The sequence below is a fragment of the Garra rufa genome, chromosome 8, assembly GCF_049309525.1.
Source record: "Garra rufa chromosome 8, GarRuf1.0, whole genome shotgun sequence".
NCBI classification, from domain to species: Eukaryota; Metazoa; Chordata; class Actinopteri; order Cypriniformes; family Cyprinidae; genus Garra; species Garra rufa.
The window spans coordinates 37,155,147-37,175,301 of NC_133368.1; the positions used below are offsets into that span (position 1 = coordinate 37,155,147).

At 35.6% G+C, this 20,155-nt stretch overlaps 1 protein-coding gene across 1 annotated transcript in view; it reads left to right on the forward strand.

The window, feature by feature from the left end:
* Window positions 1-4,246: 4,246 nt before the first annotated feature.
* Window positions 4,247-20,155, forward strand: part of mao (monoamine oxidase) — a 49,782-nt gene continuing 33,873 nt past the window's right edge. Inside the window, exon 1 of the mRNA XM_073845788.1 lies at window positions 4,247-4,371. Coding sequence (XP_073701889.1) covers window positions 4,275-4,371 — 97 coding nt within the window. The 5' untranslated portion in view covers window positions 4,247-4,274. The remainder of the gene's footprint in view (window positions 4,372-20,155) is intronic.

The window sequence follows — 20,155 nt, forward strand, 5'->3', positions numbered from 1 at the left end:
AGATCCACTCCGTGTTTTCCATTTTCTGCTTCATGTGTACTAGCGACAGAAACACACCATCCGCATCCAGACATTAAAAAAACCTTCTTTCCTCGCTGCAGGAAAAATTGCACAGCTCTGCTTCTCATCCCGAAAGAAAATACCAACGCTTGGACTTTAAAAAAAACGCTACAGGTGAACTTAGTGTCAGTTTATCACCCATTTAAAGAACACTGGTCACAAACACTACATTAGCCTTCGCTAATAAGTATCTCAATTTCATTCTTACTTGCTAATAGACCTTATGCGTCAGAGAAACATTTGCGCAGCCATGTTTAGAATTTTGTCTTTGAACTTTAGTTTTCGCGGTAGCTCTATTCAAACTAGGGTTGTCACGATACCATATAAATGACGTACGATACTATACCAGTTGAAGTATCACGATACTGAGTAGTATCGCGATACCATGCAGTTTTCATTCATTTAAAATTCATTTCTACAAAATGAATCAAAATTTCATTAATAAAAAGATGTAAATGAAAACAGACAAGATTTTTCTCTGAATACTTCATCAATGCGAATGAATGACTGGCTACTGTTATCCATTAAAAATCATGTAAACAAAACTCATCTGAGCACTGCACAGAAGCTTTATGGAGGGACATTTAGATGTGGTATTTATACATTTAGACTGTACTTATAATTGCATAAATAATGGTATTAGATTAATGTTTTAAATACAAAACTCTGAATATGATTGGAAACTTAAAACCACCATCAGGTGGCAGCAGTGTTCATGATTGAATCAATGAGTCGCTCAAACGATTCTTTCAAAACGTCTGAATCATTCAGGAGTGAATCAAATGACTGTTTTCTAAATGGCTTAGTGAATCAGTGATTCGCTCAAACCAACGCGGATTCGGATTCGAACACAGAAACGAAACAAAAACATCTTGCTCGTTTTGCTGAAGGAGCATTTATGCTCGCATATCTTGAAAGTTATCAGTTTGTATATTAAAACGTATTCATTTATAATGTTGAAAATATATATATACAATGATTGATAAGAACCAAGTGCAAAGCCACTATGTTCATGAATGGAATTGCATTCGTGCTTGCAAAGATGCTTCCAGAAACGAATTATTACACGTGTTCTAAGAGTGGGTAAAAGAATAAAAATACGAAAATACTTTCTTCTCTATCTAAATAATTGATTAAGCTGCTATTTTAAATAACTTAAGACGGTGTGAATCTGACCCTTTCTTCTGATAAACTGCAGCGTGAACAACGACGTGCGCGTGCAACTTCTCATTTCAAACTGAACTGAAGCGTCGGGAAACACTGAATACCATATAAAGCGTAGAGACAGCCTGTACTACACAAAGCACAGCAGAAAGACATTTTAGGAATTAACTTATAACCTAACGTTTCTGCTGGCGTGCATGTAAACGTTTTAAACAGTGTTCCAGCCGTGCATAGGCCTACAACATATCTCATGGTACTACCGTGTGGACGATACTACCATTTCAAAAATGCAATGGCACCCCGGGTATTTTTAAGCTTTAGTATTGCGATACTACCGTAGTACCGGTATACCATGCAACCCTAATTCAAACTTATTTTTTCATAAGAGTGGGCGTGGCCATTTGTAAATTTTATGGGTGTGGTTTCCGGTCTCATCCACCTCCAGCTATTTTTGGCTGTACAAAATATTTTGCTGCTTGATATTGTAAATTGTTGTGCATTACTGTATTATTTTATTCTATTATCTTAATTATGAACACACTGTTTTGTAGTGCCAACCAGGCGCGGCGCCAGGATTTAATCTTTGGATGGGGCGTAGTAATTTTGGGTGGGCCTTAATTTAACTAGTCAATATCTTCAATATAATATGTATATAACAAGCAGGTATACACAAACTATACCAAAGTTAAACTCCTTTTCCCTATTTTTGGATTGTGAATATTGTAGGCAGCAGTGGCGCAAGCACTGTTAATTCCCTGACCGTTCCATTCGGAACACGTTATTCTTTACCGGAATAAAATGAAACAGGAAGAAAATTTTAGATCCACTTCTTAACGTTGTTTATTTTTTTCCCAGCTTTCAGTACAAAATGCAATTAAAACAATCCGATGAGACAGTGAATGAATTTGCATTTTAAACACTCGGTACATGTTAAGAGGCAGGTTATGATTAATCGTCTATCTGCTTCTTTTGATCATGAAAAAAAAAATAGCGCTGAATGAAACTAACATGAACAATTTTGAATGGAATGAATGTTCAAAGTTAAATAGCATGCGTGAAAAACTGAACTATTGTGGGAAGTAGCCTATACCACATTTTTAAAACACAGGTGAAGTACATTCATAATCAAATCATATAACAGACTTTTAGCATTTAGAATAAGGAAAAAAACAGGCTAATAACCAAAACCTGCATATCGAACAGAGTAGCTAAACATCCGTGTCCTAACGAGACATTTTGACTTTTGAAAATCCTCCATGCCAAAGTTTTCACACTGTTTGGCCTAACAATAGCACCCAGATCACAAAAACAAAAAGGTAAAAATAATCAAAAATAAAAACAACAGGTGGCAACCAAGGAAGAAGAGAAACTTATGATCCTCCTCTCCATACTGTCATCAATAACACATCCCTGTTATGTGTTTCACAGAAGTAGTCGGCGAGGTCGCTTTTAAATACATCAATAATTTCATCGAAATCAAGAGTTGATGTAAGATCCCTCTCGAATGTTAGCAGACAGAGCGAGTTTAGGCGTGAGGTGAGCATAGAGCTCCTGCTGGCTGTTTTTATTCTCTTCACGCTGGAGAAGACACGCTCAACAGTACATGACGTCATTGGTAGCGTGATATGAGGGAAGACTTCTTCACTGCACACATCCAACACATCAATGAGAGTTTTAAAAGTTTCTCAGGGTGGGCCCAAACGCAAGTGGGTGGGCCCAGGCCCAGTAGGCCCACCCACAACGCCGCAGCTGGTCCCAACAGTTTTACTGTTTACTGCACGTTGTTATTCTTCTCATTATTTCCCTATAGCATTAAAGATACCGGAAGTCTCGCTTATAGGCTTACTTCCGCAATGAAAAATAAGGTGGATAGCATTGCTGTTAAAGAGTAATTAGCTGATGAAGTGGATTTACTTAGTGTAAAAAATTTAGTTAACTATAGTTACCATGTGAATTGTAATGTTCGAAGGTAATGTCATAACATATGTCAGTAGACTGCGAATTTACAAAGAGCAGTTCATTCATAAATTTGACTTTACCTTCACGCTATAGAAGTACAAACCGGAAGACAGAAGACAACGAGTGCATATCTATGTAAGGTTTATTGAGGGTTTGCACTTAAGTCACGATTTGATTAGTTCCCTGAATGCGTGGCCATACTGGCGATACTCAGATGTAAACAACAGCATGGATTGCACGGTTAGGCTATTGAATACGGTGTTCTGCTAATTTATGCTGTCTAAACCACAGAAAAAATGTGTGGAAGCTGCTAAATCATATAGAGAAGGACATAGTAAGCAGGAAAGGGAGCAATATTTTGACAAACTAAAGTTAATATGTGGTAAGGATATGTACAAGCATCCTAATATTTCACCTACCTGACAGGAAATGATAAGAACAAACACGAATGTTGTCAAGATTCTTGCCCTGGAAATCCTGGTTCAGTTTGGCCAACCAGAAACACCTTCCAGAGTGTCTATAGTCTAGCAGTCTATAGTACTCTAGATGTTTTTGTTGGTCCGACCGATTAGTACAGCCCAAAAATGACAATAATGGATAATTTTCAGCAGCAATAATCAGCTAAATATGCGTGTTTCGTTCAGTGCCACCAATATGGCCAATTGATGCAAGTTGTGAAAACACTATAGTGCACACTACTGCCATGCACTATTTTAGTGAATGAGTAGCCTAGACTAGTAAGCATTTCAGACCGATCAAAATCGAGGATGATTGTATCATCAAAATGATGATGATTGTATCATCAAAAATGTGTGTGTGTGTGTGTGTGTGTGTGTGTGTATATATATATATATATATATATATATATATATATATATATATATACATACACACACACAATAAACTTATACACTTATTAAAATTTTATAATATATGTATTATAATAATGTACTGTAAAGACAGATATCTGTGCTCCTCCTGTTGGCACTCATTACATAGCACGTAGATGGGGCTTCAGTGCGTTTACTCTTCTAATCTGTCATTCCCAATGATAGGAGGTGGGGGCGGGGCTCAGAATGCTTTGAACACAGATGCGGAGCGGCTCTTCTGCTCTGAGCGCCAGTGAGACGAACAGCACCATGACTGCGAACGCATACGACGTGATTGTGATTGGCGGAGGCATCTCAGGTTAGTGGCATTAAAATAGCGCTTAAAACTTCACATAATCTCATTGCAATTAACGCACTCTTGAAGTAACTTTATATCACCGAAGATTACAGGCTGCTGGTGGTAATGCTGAATTATGATCATCGTTATTGAGTAAAATAAGGCGAGCGACAGACCCGTGCTGAACGACTATTCCATTTCCTAAGAAGCTTAGACGCCGCGTAACACTGTACTATCGCTGCGTTTTAAAATTATAATGCATATTGACGTTTTAAATAGGAGTGTGTTAGTTTGCTAGAAGGACTGGTTAGTTCTGCAGACTTCTAGTGAATTTGTTCGCAGTGTCACCTGAGCTTGCTCTTCTACTTCCGTGACATGATGATTATTTCATATTCATAACGCCAGAGGCAGAGACAGTTAGGTGACATGCAACAGTGTATCCTGGTAGTTGTACTGTATATAACATGCACCATTAAACTTTTTCATGCTTAACATCAAGATTTTAGTTTAGTTTAGTTTAGTTTAAAATATACGCATATGTATAAGAGCAAGTGTATATGTGACCCAGCACGTGTCTATTTGTAGCAATAGCCAAAAATACATTGTATGGGTTAAAATGATCGATTTTTCTTTTATGCCAAAATCATTAGGATAACCAGTAAATATCATGTTCCATAAAGATATTTTGTACCTTTCCTACTGTAAATATATAAAAACTCATTTTTTTATGCATTGCTAAGAACTTTATTTGGACAACTTTAAAAGCAATTTTCTCAGTATTTTGATTTTTTTGCACCCTCAGATTCCAGATTTTCAAACAGTTGTATCTTAGCCAAATGTTGTCCTATCCTAATAAACTATAGATCAATGGAAAGCTGTTTATTAAGCTTTCAGGTGATGTATAAATCTCAATAAAAAAATGACCCTTTTAACTGGTTTTGTGGTCCAGGGTCATATATTATTTTAAAAATACATATTAAACTTTACTAGCTCATTTAGAACGGTCCTGCAATATGACATGCATTTATAATATTAGTCTAGCATCTCTAGCATCTAGTCTAGTCTGCATGTATAATACTAATTATAGAATTGTATATATTTTTTGTTTGTAATAGAATTAGATAAATTATGTCATCATGTCAACTACCTATTCTTATTACACATTCTCTGGAATACTTTATTCTGATTGGTCAATCACCTCATTCATCAAATATTTCTGAATAATGACCACTAATGTTGCATAACTGATCATTCATCCGTGTGCACTTGTTTTATGTCTTTAATCATTTTAACTGAATATTTTAGCTTGATCAATATTTCATGTCTGTATATTTATTTGAAAAAGATGTTTAGACATAATAGCCTTTTAGATGCAACAGGTTACCAAGACATGGGTTTTTCACACCTAAGATTATCTTGTGTGAAATGGCATTGTATACTCAATTTAAAACTGTTTTATATTTTATCATTTTATAATTATTATACATTATACATATACTTTTTCAAAATGTATTTGTTGCACTACAAGACCAGTCAAAATTAACTAGAACGCCCAAATGCTGTTCAAAACTGACTTCTAAAAAGAAAATTTCTTAAAAATACACCAACTACCCACAATATGCTACAGTCCTTGCATGCACATACTTGCAATTCTCTGTTGCTCTTCATAGCCGATGCTTAAGCCATACAAATTCATTGTGAAACATTGCTTTGAAGAATGTATATACCTTAGGGTTAAAGGATTAGTTCACTTTCATAACAACAATGCACAGATAATGTACTCACCCCCTTGTCATCCAAGATGTTCATGTCTTTCTTTCCTCAGTAGTAAAGAAATTATGTTTTTTTGAGGAAAACATTTCAGGGTTTCTCTCTTTATAATGGATATGGATGGCGTCCCGAAGTTTGAACTTCCGAAATGCACTTTAAATGCACTTTAAATGCAGCTTCAAAAGGCTCTAAACGATCCCAGTCGAGGAGGAAGGGTCTTATCTAGCAAAACGATCGGTTATTTTCGAAACAAATTGACAATTTATATACTTTTTAACCTCAAATGCTCGTCTTGTCTCATCTCTGCGCAGCGCATGCGAAGTCTGTGTGATTCAGATAAATACAGTTAGGGTACGTCTAAAAACTCCCATCTCGTTTTCTTCCCTAACTTCAAAATCACCTTAAATCGCTGAAAAAGTACCGACATAGTGTTTACAAAGTGAACATACAAAGAAACTCAAACTCCCTTTACAAAAAAAGGTAAAAACAGCATTATAGGACGATTTTGACATTGAAGACATAAACGAGTTGGGAGTTTTTAGACGTACCCTAACTGTATTTACCTCAATCACACTGAGTTTGCATGTGCTGCGCAGAGATGAGACAAGACGAGCATTTGAGGTTAAAGTATATAAATTGTCAATTTGTTTCGAAAATAACCGATCGTTTTGCTAGATAAGACCCTTCCTCCTCGGCTGGGATCGTTTAGAGCATTTTGAAGCTGCATTTAAAGTGCATTTCGAAAGTTCAAACTTCGGGGCGCCATCCATATCCATTATAAAGAGAGAAACCCTGAAATGTTTTCCTCAAAAAAACACAACTTCTTTACGACTGAGGAAAGAAAGACATGAACATCTTGGATGACAAGGGGGTGAGTACATTATCTGTACATTGTTGTTATGAAAGTGAACTAATCCTTTAAATAAGATGAGATAAGTGTAGTGTAAAAAGCCTAAACCTGTCAATCACAAAAATCCCAGTGAGAAAAGTAGTGTGCATTGGCTCTGAGGGAGATTTTAGTGTTATAACCCACACTTCCTTGGGAAGTTTATTTTGCAGTGAGTGCAAAAAGATTTATGAATATATTGCACTACAATAGGGTGCAGTATTGATTAGAAAACACTACGTGATAAAGATTCTGTTTCAGCCAGTCCTAGAATGAGACCTATTTTGTGTGGAGAAGTGTGAAAGCGGCAAAGCGCAGCCTAATGTCGTTACAGTTATGACCTGACAGGAAATTCCATTTACTTTGTGCAAACTGGCTAGTGAATATGCATTATAATATACAGGCGTGAAATTTAAACCCATCTCAAAGGGAGTGCATGCTGGATGAAATATGGCTTATGTAAGAACGGCATTCTTGGAAACAGAACCGAGCAAAACAGCATCAAGATGTCCTCCCGATAACATGCTAGAAACATTCTTTCTAGTCATACAGATGGGTTTTGATTCTTAATGTTATATGCAAGAAGACCACAAAATCAAGTCAGATATTTTAACCTGTATGCTGTAGTTAATTCTGTTACTATTTGCAATGTAGCTCACAGTTTAATTACTCTTTATTATAATAGGCTACTAATTAATCAAACTCAAACTTTGTTTCAGAAAATATAGGTGTGTGCTGTGCACTCAACCAGTCATACTACTCTGCCTGAAAAAATGTAATGAATGTAATCAGCCACTATTATGTAACAAGGCCACACATGGCACACTATGGACCCAGGATCACCCAATCCATTGCTGAACCTTGATTCCTTGCCAAGTTTATAGGAGTCAATGCTAAACAGACTGCACTGTTGAGTTTGTAAAACATGCCTGCGTGCAAGATTGCACGTCATTAGTAGCGTCAGGCTAGTTACATATTCACCCTCTGGTCAGAAGTACAGTGCAATTCATGCAATGACATGTACGTTATGTTTCATCATATGCATGATCTGATTTTGTGCAGTATTGCATTTCAAAATGTTGCAGTTTACTATATTTGACACATGGAGTGAATAGAAAGAAACAACAGATGTTTCCTCTCAAATTGGCTGTCATTGTACACCCATTGAATATGCAGATGTTTTTCACCTGTTGGCCTTTGAAGGAGATCAGAGTTTCTTCTTTTTCTAACCAAACCTCATAAAGTGGGTTGAAAAGAGATGCAACATTGCTTCAGGGACCTTTTAATAACGACCCAGCACTCCTTGCAAATCCAATTACTATTTGCAAAGCCACTGGAGGTGCTCAGGGAGACAGCATGTTGGCAGAGGTGGTAAACAAAACTGACAACTCATTTTTATGCTCCCTGGGATCCAAGAACACACGACAGCAAATGTGTATTTGTGTCTGTTGTCAAGTGCCACAGGGGCTGTGCTTGACATAGAAGAGACAACTGATGCCTTTAAGCTAAACAATGGAAATGACACCTTTACTCTTGTGACCTATTGTTTCACGCCAACAACGGAATTAAATTGTCAGGGTTTACATTTTGTTTCCGTGTTTAAAGAAGAAGTGTGTCATTTCCTGAAGCTCAAACAGAGTGCTTGCAACGCTAAGGTCATGGGTTCTATTTCCAGGGAAATGAAGAATTTGAGTACAATGTTTTAGTAGCTTTTGATAAAAGTATATGCTATATACATAAGTATTAGTGGCTCTTTTCCCTGTGGAAATGTTGCTGTCATGATCTTAGGATATTTTATATGGTTGTCAGCATGTTACCATTTGGTTTTTAAAGGGATAGTATACCCAAAAATGAAAATTCTGTCATTTATTTCTCACCCTCATGTTGTTCCAAACCCTTAAGACCATCTTCAGAACACAACTTTTTGATGAAATCCAAGAGCTTTCTGATCCTGCATAGACAGCAACGCAACTACCACGTTTAAGGCCCAGAAAGGTAGTAAGGACATTGTTAAAATATTCCATGTGACATCAGTGGTTTAACCTTAATTTTACAAAGCTGACTAACACAGAGGAGAAGAAATTGTTGAATAAAGCCATTATTTTTGTTTGTTTTTTGCACACAAAAAGTATTTCCATAGCCTTATAAAATTAAGGTTAAACCACTGATGTCACATGGACTATTTTATCACTTTTCTGGGCCTTGAACATGGTAGTTGCATTGCTGTCTATGCAGGGTCAAGCTCTCAGATTTTATCAAAAATATTTTAATTTGTGTTCAAAAGATGAACAAAGGTCTTATAGGTTTAAAACAAGAAGTAATTGATGACAGAATTTTCATTTTGGTGTGAACTATCTCTTGAAGTTGTTCTGGTTGCCAGTTGTTAGATGGTTCCATACTTGCCCAAAGCAAAAGAGCCCACGTCTCTATTGTATTCGGTCTTTAAAGGAGAGTCTCAAGCCATATATATATATAATGTAAGTTTATTGAATTTTTGCTCATTTTAAAATAAAAATCTCAAGTCAAGCTGCTTGGAAAAGGTACAGCATACCTTTTTTCAATACGTCCTATGTTTGAGGTCTCATAATGGTCTATAGCACAAATTGCTAGGCAAAGTATGTCACTGCTCAGAAAAACAACCCAGGCTCATTGGAAATACGTGCCTCTATATAAATGTCTGCAGTGCTGTAATTGCAGAACTTACTGCACGTTTCGCGGCAGTTTCAAAGTGCAGTGTCCAGGGAATGACGCTAAAACACACGTTCGTTTACAGAAAAACACATAGTCAATCCCCAAACTCATTCCATTGGGTGAACCATTGTTGGACTGGTCTTAGATAGCACCACTCAGTTTACACTTAAAGGGACAGTTCACCCAAAAATGAAAATTTGATGTTTATCTGCTTACCCCCAGGGAATCCAAGATGTAGGTGACTTTGTTTCTTCAGCAGAACACAAACAAAGATTTTTAATGAAAACCGGTGCAGTCTGCCAGCCAAATAATGGCAGTGGATGGGCACCAGACCTTTGAAATAAAAAAATAAAAAAAACATGCACAGACAAATCCAAATTACACCCTGAGGCTCGTGACGATACATTGATGTCCTAAGACACAAAACGATCGTTTTTTGCGAAAAACTGAACAGTAGTTATATAATTTTTTACCTTTGATACACAGCCACGTCCAACTGTCATGAGCACAAGTTTAGCATCAGGCACGTTACATGTGTACGCACTCATTGTTTACACAGTGCACAGAGATTGTGGGTATAGCGGCTATTCAAAATGGTGATTACTCGCGCTTATCCTGATTGTTCAAACCGATTTAAAGCTAACTGATTACGAAGTCTCGAAATTTTCACCGATTTCCCCTTATGGCGTTTACGTATACTATGGCAGAGCGTGCACACGTGTAACGAGCCGGACAAAAAACTCGGGCTCATGACAGTTGGACGTGGCTGTGTATCAAAGGTAAAAAATGATATAGGTATTTGGCTGGCAGACTGCACCGGTTTTCGTTAAAAATCTTCGTTTGTGTTCTGCTGAAGAAACAATGTCACCTACATCTTGGATGCCCTGGTGTAAGCAGATAAACATCAAATTTGTATTTTTGGTGAACTAAGGGAAAGTATTTTTACATAAAGTTACTTGTCTCTTTGTGCTTACATGTAGACATAGCTGTCAGAAACACAAGCATTAGGGAGTTGTTTTGCTCAGAACTCTAGTAGGTATTAGCAGCAGCTCTCATGGGGTGTACAAGTGGAGGGCAGGAATTCCACATGTAATTGCGGAGGCTGTTGACGCTGATGCTTCCTGGTGAGTGTCCTGCTCTTGCTAAAGAACTTTGGCATTCCTGTTTTGGAAGACAGCCAGAAAAGGCCGGATACATGGAGATTCACAGGCCTTTTCTGTGGATTCTGTCAGAATAAGTCACTTTTGCATTGTGTTTGTGTAAATACGTGTACGTGTCTTTATGTATACTACCATAAAGACATGATGTTACAGAAGATTTGGATTTTAAATAAATCCTTTGAACTTTCTATTCATCATCAATGAATTTAAAAAATGTGTCATGGTTTCCACAAAAATATTAAGCAGCACAACTGTTTTCTAAATTGATAATATGTGACCCTGGACCACAAAACCAGTCATAAGGTTAAATTTTACAAAACTGAGATGTATACATCATATGAAAACTCAATAAATAAGCTTTCTTTTGATGTATGGTTTGTTAGGATAGGACAATATTTGGCCGAGATACATCTATTTGAAAATCTAGAATCTGAAAAAAAATCAAAAATTTTGAACCATGCAATGTATTTTTGGCTATTGCTACAAATATACCCCAGCGACTTAAGACTGGTTTTGTGGTCCAAGGTCACATATGTGACCCTGGACCACAAAACCAGTCTACCGGAAGTACCAGAAGTAGCACGGGTATATTTGTAGCAATAGCCAAAAATACATTGTATGGATCAAAATGATCGATTTTTCTTTTATGCCAAAAATCATTAGGATCATTAGGATATTCATGTTCCATGAAGATATTTTGTAAAATTGCTGTAAATATATTAAAACTTAATTTTTGAGTAATAATATGCATTGCTAAGAACTTCATTTGGACCTCTTTAAGGGAGCGTTTTTTTGTTGTTGCAATATTAAAATTGTTTGCACCCTCAGATTCCATGCCAAATATTGTCCTATCGTAACACAACGTACATCAATGGAAAGGTTATTTATTCAGCTTTCACTTGATGTATGATGTATAAATTATGTATTTTGTGGTCCAGGGTCACATATGAAAATGTTTCAGGATATTAAAATAAATTCTAAAGAATCATGTGGCAGACTACAATAATGGCTGCTGAAAATTCAGCTTTGCCATCATAGAAATAAATTCCAACCCCAAACCTTTGAACAGTAGTGTACAAAACACTTTGGTAAGATGTTCTCTTCCTGTCTGAGTTAAGAAATCTTGCTCAGAATTAGCTGTAAAATAAACCAAACCTTATGCTGTTGCATTTGCGTAAAGTTAAACTTTTCTCAACTTTTTCGCCTCAGACGCGGCTACATTGCCAGGGGTTACGGTCACTAATGTTTCTGTAAATTGACAGCTGTCTTAGACAAGACTTCTGGTTGATTTATCATTACAGTTCACAAATGTGTCAACATCTCTTCAAAATGAAGGAAACCTTGTTTATTCCAGTAATAAATACAGCTGTGAAACTCAGATCAGTGTAAACCAATTGCAAACATTGATTTTTAGAGCTCAGCACAGTTTGATGCATTTAGAATCAGCTGTGCTTTTATTCTTTAAGATGTCCAGTCACTATCTTTATGATCCTTTTAAAAAAACGTAGTGGTAAACCAAACATCTGTTCTTGGAAAAACATGTCTACATAATCCTAGAGAGCTAGGGAAATACTCAGATGCCTAAATGCCTTTTTGCAGTGTCCTCTAAGCTTGTGTAAACAAACGTCATTGGCCTGTTTTTTTTTCCCCCTCTGCGCCGTGCAGAGAGGAGCCTGACTCCAGCTTGACTGGCTTCGTTATGCAACTTAAGATAATACTGCTCTGTTCCTTTCTAAGATGAACAACTGTCCTTGGGGTTGCCAGGAGAACATGCCATTTCGCTGATCTCTCTGTAATTGCTTTTCAATAATGCATCCAAACGTCGACGTTGCACCCTTTTGGAGAAAGCAATTGCTTCTAGAAGAGCATTAAACATCAAGAACTGTGTCACGTACATGTCTTTTTCAAGTAATTGTTTGCCACATTATATTCAAGAAAACCTCCTTTCCTTTGTATTGGATTCTCTTGGTGCATATTTAAGCCATATAAAGGAACTGAGACAGAAAAATGAATTAACATTCCTGTTTGCAATGTTTACAGGTCATAGGCCTAAGCATGTTACAGCTGCACAGCTGGGGTTAGAGAGCGGCTTACTTTATTATTATAATACTGCTAAAAAATGTTGCTTCTCTAGTTTATTTACCCCGTTCGAATGATATTTAGATATTTGTACTGGACAACGACACATGACGAATAATGAGTAAATATTTATTTTATGTAGTATGTGATATTTTCAAGTATCTCTGTAATGCTGTGAAGGTAGTTAACTGTTTTTAGGCTCAGTCACGGAGATGACTCAAAATATTGATTAAAGCAATTGGGTAAATTTAAGCCTTTGACATTGAAAAACAACATAGTATGGTGATTAGGGTTGTCACGATACCATAAAAATGACTTACGATACTATACCAGCTGAAGTATCACGATACCAAGTAGTATCACGATACCATGCAGTATTCTGTTAATTTAAAATTCAAATCTACAAAATGAATAAAAAAATTCATAAATAAAAAGATGTAAATGAAAACAGGCAAGATTTTTCTCTGAATACTTCACTAATGTGAATAAATGACTGGCTATTGTTATCCATGAAATCATGTCAACAAAAGTCATCTGAGCACTGCACAGAAGCTTCATAGAGTGACATTTAGATGTGGTATTTATGCATTTAGACTGTACTTATAATTCCATAAATAATGTTATAAGACAAATGTTTTAAATACAAAACTCTGAATATAGAAATATGTTGGAAAAGAATGGAACATGACGGGAAACTTAAAACCGCCAGCAGATGGCAGCAGTGTTCATGATTGAATCACTGAGTTGTTCAAACAATTCTTTCAAATGAATCAAATGACTCGTTTTTATGAATGGCTTAGTGAATCAGTGATTCGCCCAAACTAACGCGAATTCAGATTCGAACACAGAAACGAAACTAAAACATCTTGCTCGTGTCTTATTGCTGAACTGTCACGAGCATTTTTGCTGCCATATCTTAAAATTTCCAAGTTAGCAGCTTGTATATTAAAACGTATTAATTTATAATGTTAAAAATACATATATATAAAATGATTGATAAGAACCAAGTGCAAAACTACTATGTTAATGAATTCCATTCGTGATCGCAAAGATGCTTCCAGAAACGAATTATTACACATGTTCTAAAAGTGGGCAAATGAATAAAAATACGAAAATTCTGTCTAGTAAAATATTTTGATGTTTAATAATTGATTCTTGGGCTGATATTTTTTTAAATAACATTAGACAGTCGTCTGAATCAGACCCTCTCTTCTGAAACTGCAGCGTGAACAAGGACGTGCGAGTGCAGCTTCTCATTTCAAACTGAACTGAAGCATGGTGAAACACTGAATAGCATATAAAGCCTATACACTGCTTGTACTACACAAAGCACAGCAGAAAGACATTTTGGCAGTCAACTTGTAATGTTTCTGCTGGCGTGCATGAACGTTTTAAACAGTGTTCCTGCCGTGCATACAACATATCTTATGGTGCTACCGTTTGGACGATACTACCGTTTCAAAAATGCAATGGCACCGCGGGTATTTGTAAGCTTTAGTATCGCGATACTACCGTAGTACCGGTATACCGTGCAACCCTAATGGTGATTATAATAAAAAGGTGATTATATAAATTGCCCTAACAATTGTAAAAAATGTCCATTCCTACCTTTTTTTAATAAACTCTTTCAAAGTTCTGCTCACTTTTGTCTTGTAGGATGAATGTTAAATGAGCTGCTTGAGCTGCTTGCTAAAGCTGACATTAGCATTTTAATTGAGAAATTCCTAGAGGGATGAACCACTGACTTAAAGGTGGCTTGTGTCACCTCCAATCTGTGGCTTGGTGACTGTTAATGTGTTGTGATAATGTGATTGTGCAATTACCACCACAGCTGACAGACATAGCCTCTTAAATGTGATTCATCTTGGTCTGTAATTGTAGGTTTTATCAGGGTCCGTAAGAGTGCAAACAGAGCAATTAGGTTTAGGTTGTAGTATTAATACAAATGGCAGTTTGTAATTTGATAGAGTTCTAGACCTGACCTTTCAAAGGAACAAAGTTGTAAACTAATCCTGGCCTATTTTGGAAAAGACATTTTCTATTTTGATGCAGAGAAAAAGGGGTTTGTATGTAAATCAGTATCGGTATAAATCAGTATTGCTGATGTGAGGTTAATAGGTTTTATAATTCTCAACGTGACAATGCTCTTGCCAAACTTGTTTGAATTTTCATCAGTTGCATGCATTAATATTTAAAATATGCATGCATATTTTTAGTTTTAGATTTCAGTATGGATGCAAATGATAGACTACTTCATGAAAAACAGTTTTAATGCTCATTTTCAGTTAAATGTACAGTCGAAGGTTTGGTAGTCAGCTGGACCATAGTGTATAACCCTATTCTTACAGGACAAATTGATGCGGTGTAAAATCCAGATCTGGCCTATAAGCTAGTATGTTGTCTGATTTACTGTCTTTACTTTTAGTTTGATGTCTTATTGAAAAGCCTAACCTTGTTATGTCATGTCAATTAGAGCAAGAGTGCACAGCAGATTCTTGTTTCCAGTGAATACAGGGAGGTAATTGGTATAGATTTACCTTTGCCAAGCGACTGCATCTTTATATGTACTGTTACCACGGAAACCCCATCCACCCTCAGACTCTTGTTTCCCAGTAAATGGCCCCTGAACTGGCACCAACAAAAGGAGAGAATCATAAATATGTTGGTTTGTCATGACTAGCTAGATCTCTAATAAAATTGTACATGACCAGAGGAAGTTTTTAGACCAAAACACATCTGCATGTTATTCAATAGATCCTCAATTATAGTGCAATAATGAAGCACTGCTTGTGAAAAAATCATCATTAGAATAGATATATTTCTTGTTAGTACTTGCAAAAAATTCCCCAGATTCACAGATCATTTGTTTTTTAATTTAGTAATTTAAGTTTATTTATTTTAATCAAAAATAAATTGTAATCTTTTCATTTTGATGCTGTTTAACATCATATTGTTCAGTTCAGATGCAACAACTTAACCCTTTAATGCATGGTGTCCACATATGTGGACAGTTAATTTAACTCAATTTAGTGTTCATTAATTATGGTAATATTCTCCAAACCACTTCAGGGCAGTTTCAGTAGATGGACAACAATATTGTAACAGTGGCTACTATCTTCCATTCCAAATATTCATTGGTTTATGACATCATTAATCCAAGATGGCTGACAGAGGTAGCCATGTGCTAAATGCCCCAGACATATCTGTGAAAAACTTTTATACAAGGAGGTCAATTTGAGATAAAAAAAAATATCAGTGTGTACAGTAAAGTATGATGAATATGTTAGTATTTTATAAACTAAAATATAGAGTAAAATGTAGTTTTTATTCACCAAAAACCAACTGTCCACGTATGTGGACGTCATGCAACAGAGGAGTCAGATTGCATAAAGTCTGATTTCTGTAATCTGCTAGTATATCTGTTCTATTTTTTCCAAAGATGTTATGAGTTGTCTTATATTGTAATAAAACAGACATTTAACAAATATATTAACATAACCATTTAAAATGAATTATCACAGTATTAAATGGAAACTTTACACATATATATGGAGACAAATTTGCATTTTGCCTGCCAAACAGGTACAGCACAGGTCAAGGAGTTAGTACAGAAAAATAGAAAATAACTCAGATGACAGTGGAAGTAAGATAAAGATGAAATTATAATAAATTCTGTTTTTGATTCGATTTTTATATTGCTAATAGGTTTCTGCATACATATAACTACCGTTATTGTTCTTACAATATGTGTTTTATTGTTATTATATTGTAATATTATTGTTTTTATTAACTGACCTGATATAAATAGCATAACATGCCATTAAAAAAACACAATATTCCATATTATCAGCTGTGGCTTTATGTCCCATTTTACTCCTTTGTTGCATGGTGTCCACATACGTGGACAGTTAACTAATTTTTGAATAAAACTGAATTTAAAAAAAATGAAAATGGATTTCAATTTTAGCATCATATTAAAGTAATAAAAATAATCATGAAAACATCTAGATAATGTTTTTCATAATTTATGCATGAAAGGGTTAAAGGGGACATTGAATGCAAAATCAACTTTTAATCAACTTTTACATGGTCTTTGCATATAAATGTGTTTATCTCATTTTTTTTAATCCCAAGAAACCTAAACCTTCTCAATTATCAAGTCGTTTTGATTTTGTGAGCAGCATGATGCTCAGGCCCCGCCCACAACTGCTGATGGACTGTCCCATATTAGCAAATTTCCGCCCTCAGCCAGTTCTACACTGAAAATGTCCACCATTTTCTACACACTCATGCAATGCAGGTGTTTTGTAGTTGGATGTTAAAGTGAACATAAGAGTCTTCATTTTTGATGATAATGTGCCACAGAATACACAAAAAAAACATAAGAGAGAGGCGGGGTGAGCAGTAGCTCATTATCATTTAAAGAGACATGCACCAAATACAGGTCGCTGTGAACACAGCTGTTATTGACAGGGAAAAGGGGGTGTTGTTTTACTCTATCATTGAGAAATTTTAATAAAAGTGTGTTGCAGATATTTCATGAAGACCCTAAAGAATCTTGAAGAAATTGATGAATGGGGAATGAATTGAAGAAAACAAGTTTCTGAGTGTAGAAACAAGCTCTCTCCCAGAATTCTCTTTAAAGAAAGTTTGACCTTTTCCTCAGTTATTTGACAATCCAAATGGAGTCATTTTCTTTCTTTTACTGTGGTGAAAATTAAATTATTTATCATTTAAAATGAATTAGTTTTGCTAAACATACATCTTGATATACAGCAGTGATGTATATCGTAGTTCAGGCTTTATTTAGACCTACTTCCTATAAAAAAAGTAGCTAGCTATGCTGTGTGTCATTTTACACATTTATTACTGTATAATTTGGCTGAAAAGCTAGACTTTTCATTACTCCTTGGCTTATTTTGCAATCTTTATTTCTAAGCCTGGGTGTTTGGGTAGCAGTATCGTAATTCATGGCTTGATCTTTTAAGCTTATTTGGCTTGGCAGAACGTAACCAGATTGACCGCTTAAACTTGATTGTCTGCTAGATTTTCAGATACCGTTTTAATGTCTCTACAGTATTTTTGACCAAATTTAGTCTTTTTTGTTTAAATGAGCTGAACTACAACTTTGATACTCAGCCAGAAAGGATAATTCATCCAAAAAACTATCATTCTGCCATTATTTATTCACCTTCATATCATTGTTGAAATAAAGGAACTGAAGAACAAAAGGAATGATGTTTGTAATGACTATAGAACAATTATTTGTGTTTTTTTTAGGTTAATGCACAGTGTGTTTGATTTAATGGATGTGTGGTTAAAGCGATAGTTCACCCAAGAATGAAAATTCTGTCATTAATTGCTCACCCTTATGTTGTTCCAAACCAATAAGACCTTTGTTCATCTTCGGGGCACAAATTAAGATATTTTTGATGAAATCCAAGAGCTCTCTGACCCTGATAAGGTCAGTTTTTTAATGAAACTGAAGTACAGATGAATTGTTTGCACTAAGATCAGTAACATACATTTAGAAAATATATAAGGGTGGATCTTCATTACACGCTGTTTTTAAAGATCTGTAAAAGCACAAGACATGACAGTGAAGGCTGAAAACAGAGCATGAAGTTTAAGTGAGGAGGACTAGAATTGTGAAATACTTGAATCAACATATAAACTGGCAGGATGTCCAACTAAGAGACGCAGTTGAAAGATGCACAGATGTGGGCCCCTACCGGGAGAAAAAACATGAGTGTAACCAAATGCATGAGTACTTAGTCCAAAAGTCAAAATATTTTGCAGACCGAGTTGAAGAGCGTGACCTGTGTGAATGGCCCCGAGTCAACAATTGTGGTCTTATAAAAGTCAAGCACGAATCAGTCTTAAGCTTGACCACACTGGGATGTTTACTGTGCTTTTACTGTTACTGTCTCCAGTGTTTATTGTAAACATGTTGTTTTTAACAAACAGCGTTTTTGTATTCAGTTCCATATGTGTTTGAGGTTGTTTACTTGGCAGTGGCAGAGTCGAGTCAGTGTGGTCCCTTCAGTGCTGCACTTGAGTGACAAACACCATAGCTACTATTGTGTTTCTGCCAACTTCAAGTTTTTTTCTTCCTTTCCTGACCATTTTATGTCTAAGAAAGAAGAAAATATATCCTTCCAAGACAGCCACACATGAGAAACCAAACTTTTTTCCCATTAGAGCTTTTTGCTAAAGGAATATTTTTACATTTAACCAAGCAGTGACATATAGACAGAGATAGACATCATATAGAGCTCTTAGATATGTTTCTTTGTGAGTATGACTTTGTGTGACACTGTCCCTCATATGGTAGCATCAGATAGACTGGTAATCACATGCCAGTGTGAATTATGAGGTTGTGTTGGATTGGTTCTCCATCTCTTTGGGATGAGACTTGAATACCTCCTACTCATGCCACCTGGTTAAATAATCAGGTTTCACTGCAGCGTATCTGACTGCGAGCTTATAGACATTTAGTCTGCTTTGTTCAGACTAGCTTTTTTCTCTGTCTGAATGGTGGAAATATGTGTTTTGTTTTCTCCCATAATTTGGATATTAATGTTACTCCATGTAATTTTTTGTATTGTCTGACACTGTGTCCAAATGCACTTAATTTGGCACACCTTATTTTGGTAATCGAGTAATTGGTCGATTTTTCTCATGATTAATCAAGTGATCTGATAATTATAATATTTAGATTATAGCTTTATATTATAATAAAATAGACCGCTAACAAAAGCCTTTAAAATGACTTAAAATGCATATACACTACCAGTCAAAAGTTTTTGAACTGTAAGATTTTTAATGTTTTTAAAGAAGTTTCTTCTGCTTACTAAGTCTGTATTTATTTGATCCAAAGTACAGCAAAAACAGTAAAAAAATGTTTAAATATTTTTACAATTTATAATAACTGTTTTCTATTTGAATATATTTTAAAATGTAATTCATTCCTGTGATCAAATGTAAGTTTTCAGCATCAGTACTCCAGTCTTCAGTGTCACATGACATGCTGATTTGCTGTTTAAGAAACATTTCTATTATTTAACTTTCGACTGGTAGTGTATAATAGCAACGAGGCAATACTAATTTTTTCAAATAAAGTATCAAAAGCAAGTAATCATATGATTTTATTAAACAAAACTGTGAAAATTCATAATGTCTTATAAACCATAAAAGTAATGTACATTATATTCTGTTA